A 12674-nucleotide genomic window follows, 5' to 3' on the forward strand; every position below is an offset into this window, starting at 1 on the left:
TATATATTATATTAACTATAATATTAGTTGTGATAGTTTGGACTTGCTTGTGTGTGACTTTCATCCCAGTAAACTCCTTTGTGAGTACACCAGCGTCTGAGTATTATTGACCTTCGTGGGCGGAATCCTCTCAACCAATCATCTTTGAGAGTGCTCGCGACAAGCAGTGAGGAAAGGAGGAAGGGAGGAAGGGAAAGAGGGAGGGAACGAGAATGGGCGTTCCAGGGCTTCCAGTCACTACAAATGGACTCCAGATGCATGTGCCATTTTGTGTATCCAGCTTTATGTGGGTACTAGGAAACTGATCCCAGGTCATCAGGCTTTGCAAGCAAGTGTCTTAACCATTGAGCCATCTCTCCAGCCCAGTATGACATTCTTAATCCAAGAAGTCCAATGACTGGGGAATGCGTGTATTCTACCTGCTTCAGGCTGAGGCCTGCTTAGAGGCTAAATGTGTGAATGTGTGGCTGAGTCATGCCATGAACATGCCTCCAAAAGCGATCTGTTACAGACCCGACACTGGGAGGCTATGACCAAGTGAAGGCCACATAGATCGGAGGGCACTGGTAAGAGACCAACTGCACAGGCGCTAGGCTTATTTAGGGTCCAATCAGTAAACCCACAGACCCTAGGCTTAAATATGATCTAGAAAGTGCCATAGGTGTAGGCGATTTCTGCTGTAAAGGGTCACACATGGTTACAGTACTTGCCTGACATACATGAAGATGCACTCTGTCCCTGGGAACAGCCTACTGCTTCTGAGTCTGTAGGAATGGGGTGGGGGGGGCACGTTGTCTGGAGAGATGGCTCAGCAGTTAAGACTGCCTGCAAATCCTAATGACCCAGGGTTCAATTCCCCAGTATGCATATAAGCCAGATACACAAAGTAGTAGGTGCAGCTACAGTTTTGTTTGCAGTAGCTAGGGGTTCTGGCACATCCATTTTCTCTCATTTTTTCTCTCCCCTTGCAAATAAATAATTTAAAAAAAAAGAGTAGGAACTGAGGAAATACACTGCAAGGTCACACTGGTATAGGAGCCTTAAGCACAGGCAGACCTTTGAAGGTCCTCTTCCCTGGCTATGGGAGCGAATACACAGGAGCGGAGGCCCTGCTGGAGACGTCTGGATATGGTGGCTTATAGGCTTGCATTTCTCTCCCGCCCTACACAAGGGAGTAGTCTCCTTCCGAGGCTGACAAGGAAGGAACTCCCCTTGCCTTTCTGCTAAAGCGTTGGTGATAGTTGGGTCCCCAGAACCTAGAAAAAAATATATCCTTAGAGTCTCAAAAGGAAGGCATTGGGCTAGAGAGATGGCTTAGCAGTTAAGGTGTTTGTCTATAAAGCCTAAGGACCCAGGTTTGATTCTCCAGTTCCCACATAAGCCAGATATACATGGCGGCACATCCATCTGGAGTTTGCAGTGGCTAGAGGACCTGGCGTGCCCATTCTCTCTCCTTGGCCCCCCTGCCCTGATATTTAAAAATATGTCTATATCAGGCTGGAGAGATGGCTTAGTAGTTAAGTGCTTGCCTGTGAAGCCTAAGGACCCCGGTTCAAGGCTCGATTCCCCAGGACCCACACATAAGCCAGATGCACAAGGAGGCAAACAGAATGAAGTCCATTTGCAGTGGCTGGAGGCCCTGGCACGCCCATTCTCAATCTGCCTGCCTCTTTCTCTCTCTGCCTATCACTCTCAAATAAATAAATAAATAATATGTGTGTGTGTGTGTGTGTGTGTGTGTGTGTGTGTGTGTGTGTGTGAGCTGGACGTGGTGATGCACACCTTTAATCCCAGCACTTGGGAGGCAGAGGTAGGAGGATCACTGTGAGTTCGAGGCCACCCTGAGACTACAGAGTGAGTTCCAGGTCAGCCTGAGCTACAATGAGACCCTGCTTTGAAAAACCATTAAAAAAATTTTAAGTATACATTAAAAGGCAGGCATTAATCTTTTTCACTCACTCCTGGACTAAAATTCTCTCTGAAAGATAAGGAAACCTGGCCCCAGAAGGGCCTCCAAGTAGACTGATGTCCTCCATACCCTTTCTTGTCATCTCTACCAGAGTCACCAGATTCTGCTGGGTGTGCTAACGGACACCTTCAGTCCCAGGACTTGAGAGGCAGAGGCAACAAGGTCAGCAATTCCAAACCAGGCTTCCTCCAGGAGACGACAACAGAAGTGCTTTTAATTCCTGAGGTAATCAACTTCCGGACAACCTGACTACATGTACACCCAAGTGGTGTCAGGCCTATTATTCGAGGAAGTTTCTGGATAACTGATAACTGCCCCTAGAGACAACAGGTTGCCCTACTGGAAGAACCATCATGATTAAAAGTGCGCCCTCTTAAGCAATTATGCTCAGCTGGCAATGGAGGCTCTCACTGGGACATAGGACTAAAAAGTCAGAATCTTCAGTTTGCACTCCTCAGAAGTTTATATGTCAGTCTGAAACATGCAGTGAGTGAGACTCTATCTCAAACAAAATAGACAGCTAAACCAAAACTAACAATATTCAATGACAACATTTCAAGAGTATACAATTCATCTTGGTTAATACAAATAGATGTAGACAAAAGACTAGAAATATTTTGAATATGAAATTAAAAAATACCCCAACATCAGACCAAAACCAACAAGAACAATCCACAGAAGTCACTAAGGAGGCACACATATTTAGAGTTAGAAAGATATAACCGCACAACATCCTAACTGTGGCAGCTCCTACACATAACCCCAGCACTGAGGAGGAAGGGCTGCCCTGACTCTGAGACCTGCCGAGGCTACACAGCAAGACCTTGTCACGAATAAATCAATGAAAATTCAGTACAAACTTCTAAGAAAGCAATACATCATAATAACATGAGAAGCCTTGCTCCTTAGTTATTTATAAGTAAGCTAGCCACATAAAAAGTAATAATGCAAATTTAGAGTTCATTAATAAATTTAAGTAACAAATATGCACTGAGAATCCACAACACACCATGAACTTTGCTGAGAGAATACAATGAACAGATTCAGGGACAGAATAATTTCATTATATTTAGAACTAGTCAAACTATATTAAATATTAAGTACAAATTAACAAAATGACACAAAAAAATTAAAATTGGCCTATAAAAGAAGAACTTATTTTTGGAGGTAGGGTTTCACTCTAGCCCAGGCTGACCTGGAATTCCCTATGTAGTCTCAGGGTGTCCACGGACTCACGGCGATCCTCCTACCTCTGTCTCCTGAGTGCTGGGATTAAAGGTGTGTGCCATCATACCCGGCACAAAGGAGGAACTTTCTAATTCAAATACTGCACTGAAAGAAGAAAATACACTCTAGATACATTTTGTGTGTATGTGTGTGGTTTTTGCTTTTTGGGGTAGGATCTCTCTCTAGTCCAGGCTGACCTGGAATTCACTCTGCAGTCTCAGGATGGCCTTGAACTCACGGTGATCCTCCTACCTCTGCCTCTCCAGTGCTGGGATTAAAGGTGTGTGCCACCATGTCTGGGTATTTTTTATTTTTACCAAACAAATTAATAACTACACATTGTACAAAGCAGTAGCTACTGGGATTTACAAGAAAAATTAAAAAAAAAATACTACCCCTTTTCACGGTGTCCATCCCCTGGTGAGCACCCTATCACAGGATAATCTTTAGCAGGCACCTAAGAATAATGTAGTTTCCTCTAAATTTAATTTTTTTATTAATTACAGTACTATACCACAAAGGAATATAATTATTATTCTACAATACATAAATATCTATTGGCTACTGTACCAGGCAAGACAAGATACATAACCTAGGCATGTAGACTGGTTTTATATTTCTCCCTAAAAAAATATGTTCAGTTTTCATAGACAAACTAGTTAAAAATCAACTTAAATCTTCATTAAGGCACTGCAACCTGCAATTTTCATTTCACATTAAATAACAAAAATATTTAATCTCCTTGGTTTAGTAATTATGTTACCCTAGCTGAAATAATTTCAAAGAAAGTAATATCTATGTTTTCTCTGGGATTTCTTATGTTAATCAATATACCTTTCCATGGCTTTAGCTGTATAAGGCAAATGCATTTCAATACTGTGTTCATCTTCATCTGTCTGCAGAGACATGCGTTCAAACATTCCTGTCTTCCATAGCTCTCCGTAAACTAAAGAGATTCCAAAATACATTAAAACAAATACATTAATGTGTATTTTTATCTTGTGAGTCCACGCAGAACACAACATGCTTTGGCAAGAGACAAAAAGCATCACATAGTACTCTATTTCATTCTTATTCAAAGAGAAAGAAAAAAGGACAACTAATTTTATCAGATAAAACAAAAATATATGCAGACATATTCATCATTTGCATATGTGACAGTTATATAAAAACAATGTACATTTTTCATCAGTTCCTTTTAAAATTTCTAATATAACCTCTAAGTTAAGGCTATTTTTTTGGTTGTTTATTTGTTTTTGTTTTAGTTTTTGGAGGTAGTATCCCACTGTAGCCCAGGCTGACCTGGAATTCATTAAGTAGTCTCAGGGTGGCCTTGAACTCACTGTGATCCACCTACCTCTGCCTCCTGAGTGCTGGGATTTTTAAAGAGTGTGCCACCATGCCCGGCTAAAGCTGTTTTTTGTTTTTTGTTTTTTTTTAAATTTTAATCTTTACATACTGGCAAAAACAGTTAATTAGAATACCTACTACAACAAAGAAATCATTTTTAAGTTTTGTTCTTTTTTTGCTTGGTTTTGTTTTTAGAGGAAAAACAGCAAGCTTATTAAGGAAAAAAGCAGAGAATGGAAGGAGATTCCAAATGGAAGGATTACCCTTGCTTTGTGTGTGAAATAAAATGTGTGATTTTACTATTTCAAAAGTCAAGTTTCGGGCTGGAGAGATGGCTTAGAGGTTAAGCGCTTGCCTGTGAAGCCTAAGGACCCCAGTTCGAGGCTCGGTTCCCCAGGTCCCACGTTAGCCAGATGCACAAGGGGGCGCACGCGTCTGGAGTTCGTTTGCAGAGGCTGGAAGCCCTGGCGCGCCCATTCTCTCTCTCTCCCTCTATCTGTCTTTCTCTCTGTGTCTGTTGCTCTCAAATAAATAAATAAAAATTTAAAAAAAAAAAAAGTCAAAAGTCAAGTTTCTACCATACTAAAAAGCCCCACTTGAGAAGCTATGTTTCACAGACCAGAGTGTAACTTCACCACTGTATCACACCACTTCAAACAACTAAGTAATTCAAATACTGCTGATAAACATGAAATTAGTATGTAAATTAACATTCTAAGAACATGGTGTACATGCAGTTACTCAGTAGGCTGAGGCATGAGGATCATAAGCCAGGGCTACAGAGTAAGTTCAAAGCCAGGCTTGATCTAGTTCCTAAGAACTTAAGTGCAGAGGAGGGGGAGGAAGGAAAGAAGGGGAGAAGAGAGGAATGAGGAGGAGAGGAGGAAAAGGAGGAGCTGGGGAGCTGAGGCTGTAGCTTCCTAGTGGAGCATTTGCCTAGCAAGCATGCGGTCCTGGGTTTGATAACTAGCACTGCAGTCATAAAAAATTTTTAAAAATTTTAAAAAGTGAAATCTTTAAGTGGTTTAGCAATAACAAAAAAAAAAAAGAAAAGAAAGAAGGAAATGGGTTGGGTGTGGTGGCACATTCAGGAGGCAGAGGTAAGAGGACTGCTGTGAGTTCGAGCCTAGCCTGAGATTACACAGTGAATTCAGGTCAGCCTGGGCTAAAGCAAGACCCTGTGTCAGGGAAAAGAAAAGGAAATGGTAGTAAAGACTTATTTCTACATAACTGTACCTGCTTAAAAAACATCCATTTCTTTACTGGCAAGCTGTCCAGCTTACACACATTTCCAAATGCACCAAGAAAGTTTTTGAAAGTAAACTGTGGCTCCTAAAGCCGTCAAGGAGTAAGTGAATACTCTAACTTTACTAATAAAATCCATTCTAACAACAAATTGCAAATTTCTAAGATACGATCTCAACTTGCAAAAGCTCTGGTGAAGCACCAGCACTCCCTCCCTAACTCGGCTACAGCCTCAGCTCAGGAACGTCAGCTGCCCAGCCAGGGCCGCGAGGGCCGCTACTACGCAGGAGGTAACTGAGTTTAGAGTTAGGGAAAATTGTGGACAAGCTAACGGTGATTAATCCATTAGTGTTTGTTATCACGTTCTCTATGCTATTCTTCCTTCTACTGTCTCCCAAAATATCTTTACAAGAGTTGTAAGGTTATGTGTCCCACTTTCATCATGTAAGAAACAACTACATAAATCCTTAGCCAGATGCACAAGGGGGCGCACGCGTCTGGAGTTCGTTTACAGTGGCTGGAAGCCCTGGCGCGCCCATTCTCTCTCTCTCTCTCTCTCTCTCTCTCTCTGTGTGTGTGTGTGTGTGTGTGTGTGTGTGTCTTTCTCTCTCTGTCACACTCAAATAAATAAATAAAAATGAACAAAATTTTTTTTTAAAAAATGTGATCTCAAGCCTGGCGGGGTGGCGCACGCCTTTAATCTCAGCACTCAGGAGGCAGAGGTATGAGGATCACCATGAGTTTAAAGCCACCCTGAGACTACAGTGTGAATTCCAGGTCAGCCCGAGCTAGAGTGAGACACTCTGGAGGCAGAGGTAGGAGGATCACCATGAGATCAAGGCCAGCCTGAGACTACATAGTAAATTCCAAGCCAGCTTGGGCTACCGTGAGACCCTATCTCAAAAAAAAAAGTTATTATTATTATAATAATAATCAAAACAATGGACATTTTTTAAAATAAAATGTATTTAAGAGTTCTTTATTTTTTATATGTAAAATTTCTCTATCACCTTTCAGGGCATTACTCAAAAAGTATTTGAAGCCAGACATGGTGACACAATCCTTTAATCCCAGCATTTGGAGGCAGAAGTAAGAGGATTACTGTGAGTTCAAAGCCACCCTGAGACTACATAGTGAGTTCCAGGTCAGCCTGAGCTAGACTGAAACCCCACTAAGAAAAACAAAAACAATAAATAAATAATTTGAGATAAAATAAAGATATTACCACCATGATCAGCCTACAGTGAGAAAAGGTGAGAAGTGATACATAAAGAAATATATTATGCCCAAAACCTTTCATCAAATTAGTACAGGGCTCAACTAATACACATCAGGTCCCTGAATATTAATGTACCTACTAGAGTCTGGAGACTAATGGAGCTAACAGATTTTGTAACTTCTAGGAAAACACTAGTAGCTTTAAGAATTTCCTTTCTTTATTTTTGTTTTATGCAGGTTAGTATTTAACTTAATTTGTGATTTAATTTGCAAATTTAATTTGTAAGCTGAAATATTATTACTCACTTTAGCCCAGGCTAACCTGGAACTCACTGTGTAGTCAAGGGTTGGCCTCAAACCCACAGCAGTCCTCCTACATCTGCCTCCAAAGTGCTGGGATTCAAGGCATGCACCACCCCAACCAGCTCCGAGATACATATTACTTCTCATATTCATATACATACATATTCATTAAGGTTTTTAATTGAGTTGCAATCCCTATTAACAGAACTTTACTTAGAGGCTGTAAGATTCCTATATACTTACTCTTTTGGTCAATACGAAGGTCATACAGAGGTGTCCTATAAATATCCACACTGGAAAGTGCACATCGAGAAAGGGGCACATGATGGGAAGGCCCAAGGATAAAAATTCTCCGGCTACATGATATAGAACAAAGAAACGCACAATAATTGTACTTACACATACAAACAATTACTAGCTTTTCCTTGTTGACTACTTTCATTACCTTCTGTCAAAGTAGGAAGTAAACTGTGTTCTCTAACACGTCACATAGTAAGTCCTGAGCCACAGTACATGACTACAAGCAGATCTGGAGATTAGGTCTTTAAAAAGCAGATGGAGGGCTAGAGAGGTGGCTTAGCGGTTAAGCGCTTGCAAGTGAAGCCTAAGGACCCCGGTTCGAGGCTCGATTCCCCAGGACCCACATTAGCCAGATGCACAAGGGGGTGTATACATCTAGAGTTCCTTTACAGTGGCTGGATCAGGCCCTGGCACACCCATTCTCTCTCTCTGCCTCTTTATCTCTCTGTCGGTCACTTTCAAATAAATAAAGACACAAACAAACAAAATTTAAAAAGTAGATGGAAGCCGGGCATGGTGGCACACGCCTTGAATCCTACACTTAGAAGGCAGGGGTAGGAGGGCTGCCGTGGGTTCGAGGCCACCTTGAGAACACATAGTGAATTCCAGGTCAGCCTAGACTAGAGTGAAATCCTACCTAATTAAAAAAAAAAGAAAGCCAGGCATGTTGGCGCACATCTTTAATCCCAGCCCTCAGGAGGCAGAGGTAGGAGGATCGCCGTGAGTTCGAGGCCACCCCGAGACTACATAGTGAATTCCAGGTCAGCCTGGGCTAGAGTGAGACCCTACCTCGAAAAACCAAAAAAAAAAAAAAAAAGCGCAGATGGAGGGCTGGGAAATACCTCAGCAGTTGAAGCCATTGACTTGCAAAGCCTGCCTGCTTGGGTTCAATTCCCCAGTACCCAACATAAAGCCTGAAGCACAAAGTGGTGCATGTGTTAGTCTGCAGTAGCAAGAGGCCCTGGTGCACTCATTCCCTCAACCTTTCTATAGCAAATAATTTAATTTTTTATTTTATGCGTAGCCCAGACTGGCCTCAAACTCCTGATCCTCCTGTCTCTGCCTCCACCTCTTCAGCAACATTCTATCAGTGTGCACCACCACAACTGGCAATCAATGTTTTTGTAAATAAAAAGCTGATGAAGGGCTGGAGGGATGGCTTAGCAGTTAAGGAGTTTGCCTGCAAAGCCAAAGGACCCAGGTTCGATTCTCCAGGACCCACGTTAGCCAGATGCACAAGGGGGCACACGTATCTGGAGTTCATTTGCAGTGGCTAGAGGCCCTGGTGCGCCCATTCTCTCACTCTTTCTCCCTCTTTCTCTGTCAAATAAATAAATAATTTAAAATTTTTTTAATGCTGATGAAGTTAATTACCAACGTGACTCATGTACTTAACATAAGAAGACACCAAAGCCAGGTGTGGTGATGGATATCATCCCAGTGCTGAGGCTGACACAGGAGAACTACCAGAGCCTTAAATTCAGCCTGGGTGAGCTATCTCAGAAGAGAGGGCGTCTGGAAAGATGGCTTAGCAGTGAAGATGCTTGCCTGTGAAGCCTAGGAACCCAAATTCAATCCCCCAGTACCCATGTAAGCCAGATACACAAGGGGGTGCATGCATCTGGAGTTCCTTTGCAGTGGCTGGAGGCCCTGGCGTGCCCTCTCTCTCTGTCTCCTCTCTTTCTCTCAAATATATAAATAAAAATAAAACTGTATAGAAAAAAAAGATTCTGACCACACTGATAACAACTCCAGGGGTGTGTCTCATACTGGGGCAATCATGAAAAATAAGCAACCAGCCAGGCATGGTGGTACACACACCTTTAATCCCAGAACTCAGAGGCAGAGGTAGGAGGACTGCTAAGAGTTCAAGGCCATCCAGAGACTACATAGTGAATTCCAGATCAGCCTAAGCTAGTGTGAGACCCTGCCTCAAGAAGAAAAGGAAGGGAGGGAGGGACAGAGGGAGAGCAAGCAGCCAAGCCTAGAGTCTTGCCACTGACCAGCTTTACATCAAACAATGAACCCAGACCACAGGCTTTGCAAGCAAGTGTGTTAACCACAGAGCCGTCAATTTATTCCTGTTATTTCATTTCGATTCTTGAGTCCTGTTTTTATGTTAGATAGCACTTAAGACAATCAAATTTAATAGTCAGAAATAGCAAGTATCAGCCGGACGTGGAGGCACACGCCTTTAATCCCAGCACTCAGGAGGCAGAGGTAGGAGGATCACTGTGAGTTCAAGGTCATCCTGAGACTCCATAGTGAATTACAGGTCAGCTGGGGTTAGAGTGAGACCCTACCTCGAAAAAACCCAAAAAATAAAAAATAATAAATAATAAATAGCAAGTATCAACTTCTATAATAAATGACTATACAGGGCTGGAGAGATGGCTTAGCGGTTAAGCGCTTGCCTGTGAAGCCTGAGGACCCCGGTTCGAGGCTCGATTCCCCAGGACCCACGTTAGCCAGATGGACAAGGGAGTGCACATGTCTGTAGTTCGTTTGCAGTGGCTGGAGGCCCTGGCGCGCCCATTCTCTCTATATATCTGCCTCTCTCTCTCTCTCTCTGTGTCACTCTCAAATAAATAAATAAAAATGAACAAAAAAAATTTTTTTAAATAAATGACTATGCATACCATGTGTATATATATTAACAGCTAGAACAGGTTTTCAAAAGCTGTATGCTACCAATTGAATCAACTTTGTCAGCTATTAAAAATCAAAAACTCAGGATGCAGACCTGATGCACAAGTTTCTTTCTTTTTTTTCTTTTTCTTTGTTTCTCTTTTACCCAATAAAACTGTGCCTCATAAAGAAAAATCAAAAACTCATGGCTGGAAAGATGGCTTAACAGTTTCAGGCACTTGCCTGTGAAACCTAAGGATCCAGGTTCGATTCTCCAGATTCCATGTAAGCCAGACGCACAAGGTGGCGCATGCATCTGGAGTTTATTTGCATTGGCTTAAATTAGCTGAAATCTTTACAATTCTTTTCTCTTACCATCAACAGCAAAACTAACTTCCTATCATTTCATCTCAACATCTAAGCCTGCCCTACAATATAAATTGTAAACTAGGTTAGAATGTTCTCTTAACATTCATAGGAGCATTCACTCCATATAAACAAAAATAAATAAATTAAAAATCCAAAAAGGCAAAACAATGAGAAAGAAGGGAACATATGATAGGCTATGTACCTAGAAAATTAAGCCCTAGTCATTGCTTAATTAATGCAAAAGAGTAATTAGAATTTTTTTTACTGCTATATTGCTACATCCAGAAACACCACAGTTATTAGAAGAGTCTGAAGAGAAATGAGGAAGCAATCTCCTTTCCATTCCCTTTAATTAGTTTCAAGGCATTTTGTCTCTAAAAAACTTAACCTTGTCAAACATGATGGTGCACACCTTTAGTCCTAGCACTCAAGGCCCAGAACATGGGAGGCACAGGTAGGAGAATCACTGTGAGTTCGAAACCAACTAGGGACTACATAGTGAATTCCTGGTCAGCCTAGGCTGGACTAAGACCTTACCTCAAAAACAAAAATACAAAAAAAAAAAAAAAAAAAAAAAAAGGCTAGAGAGATGGCTTAGTGGTTAAGGCACTTGCCTGTGGCACCTTAGGACCCAGGTTCAATTGCCCAGAACGCACATAAGCCAGATGCACACAGTGGCACATGTGTCTGGAATTTGTTTTCAATAGCTAGAGGCCCTGATGCACCCATTCTCTCCCTCCCTCTGATAAATAAAAAATTTTAAATAATAATTAAGAAAAAGAAAGTGAGGCTAAAGAGATGGCTTAGTGGTTAAGACGCTTGCTGGGAAACTCTAAGGACCTAGGCTTGATTCCATGGTACCCACATAAACCAGATGCACAAGGTGGCACATGCATCTGGACTTTGTTTGCAGAAGCTGGAGACTCTGGAGTGCCTATTCTTTCTCTCTGTCTGCCTTTCTCTCTCTTTCCCTCAAATAAATAAATGAATAAATAAACAAATAAATAAATAAGTAATAAAATTTTGAAAGAATTGTAAAAAGAAAGTTTAAAAAAAAAAAACAACTGAGGGCTGGAGAGATGGCTTAGCGGGTAAGCGCTTGCCTGTGAAGCCTAAGGACCCCGGTTCAAGGTCTGATGCCCCAGGACCCATGTTAGCCAGAGATGCACAAGGGGGCGCACGCGTCTGGAGCTCGTTTGGTGGCTGGAGGCCCTGGCATGCCCATTCTCTCTCTGTGTGTCACTCTCTCTCTCTCTCTGCCTCTTTCTCTGTCAGTTTCAAATAAATAAACATAAAACAAAAAAAATGGGGAAAAAAAACTGAGCATGGTGGTGCACACCTTGGGTGGTTGAGGTAGGAGGATTGCTATGAGTTCGAGGCCACCCTGAGACTACACAGAGAATTCCAGGTGAGCCTGAGCTACAGAGAAACCTACCTTGAAGAAGCAAAAAAAAGAAAAAGAAAGAAAGAAGAAAAGAAAGGAAAGAAACAACCTCGATATCATTTTTTAAAACATTTTTATTTATTTGCAAGGAGAGAGGAAGGAAGGAGAGAAGAAAGAGTGTGTGAGTAAGATAGAATGGGCACGCCAGGGCCTCCAGCTGCAGCAAATGAACTCCAGATGTGTGTGCTACTTTGTGCATCTGGCTTATGTGGGTACTAGGGAATCAAACCCAGATCATGTCATTAGGCTTTGAGGGCAAAAGCCTTAACCACTGAGCCATCTCTCCAGCCCCATCAATACTTTTTTTTTTTTTTTTGGTTTTTCAAGGTAGAGTGGCTGACCCGGAATTCACTGTGTAATCTCAGGGGGGCCTCAAACTCCTACCTCTACCTCCCAAGTACTGGAATTACAGGTATGCACGCCAGCTTCGATATTATCATTTTGACTGTTGCTAAATGTAAAAGAAACCTTGTAAACTTTCAGAAAAATATTTTTCCTACTGCCTACTAAGAAGGTAAAAATATTCAGACAAAGAAAAAGAACTAAGCTGCTATCTAACTATGTAAGTTGAAACAAAATTCATAAAATGTCTATTTTCTAGCCAGGTGTGGTAGTACACGC

At 41.8% G+C, this 12674-nt stretch overlaps 1 protein-coding gene across 3 annotated transcripts in view; it reads right to left on the minus strand.

The window, feature by feature from the left end:
• Positions 1 to 12674, minus strand: part of Memo1 (mediator of cell motility 1) — a 108798-nt gene that overhangs the window by 51330 nt on the left and 44794 nt on the right. For all 3 annotated transcript variants that reach the window (XM_045151362.1, XM_045151363.1, XM_045151364.1), the window contains exons 5-6: positions 7556 to 7668; positions 4031 to 4142 (exon numbers count right to left, since the gene is read on the minus strand). In XM_045151362.1, coding sequence (XP_045007297.1) covers positions 4031 to 4142; positions 7556 to 7668 — 225 coding nt within the window. The remainder of the gene's footprint in view (positions 1 to 4030; positions 4143 to 7555; positions 7669 to 12674) is intronic.

This window comes from Jaculus jaculus, chromosome 5, assembly GCF_020740685.1.
Source record: "Jaculus jaculus isolate mJacJac1 chromosome 5, mJacJac1.mat.Y.cur, whole genome shotgun sequence".
NCBI lineage: Eukaryota > Metazoa > Chordata > Mammalia > Rodentia > Dipodidae > Jaculus > Jaculus jaculus.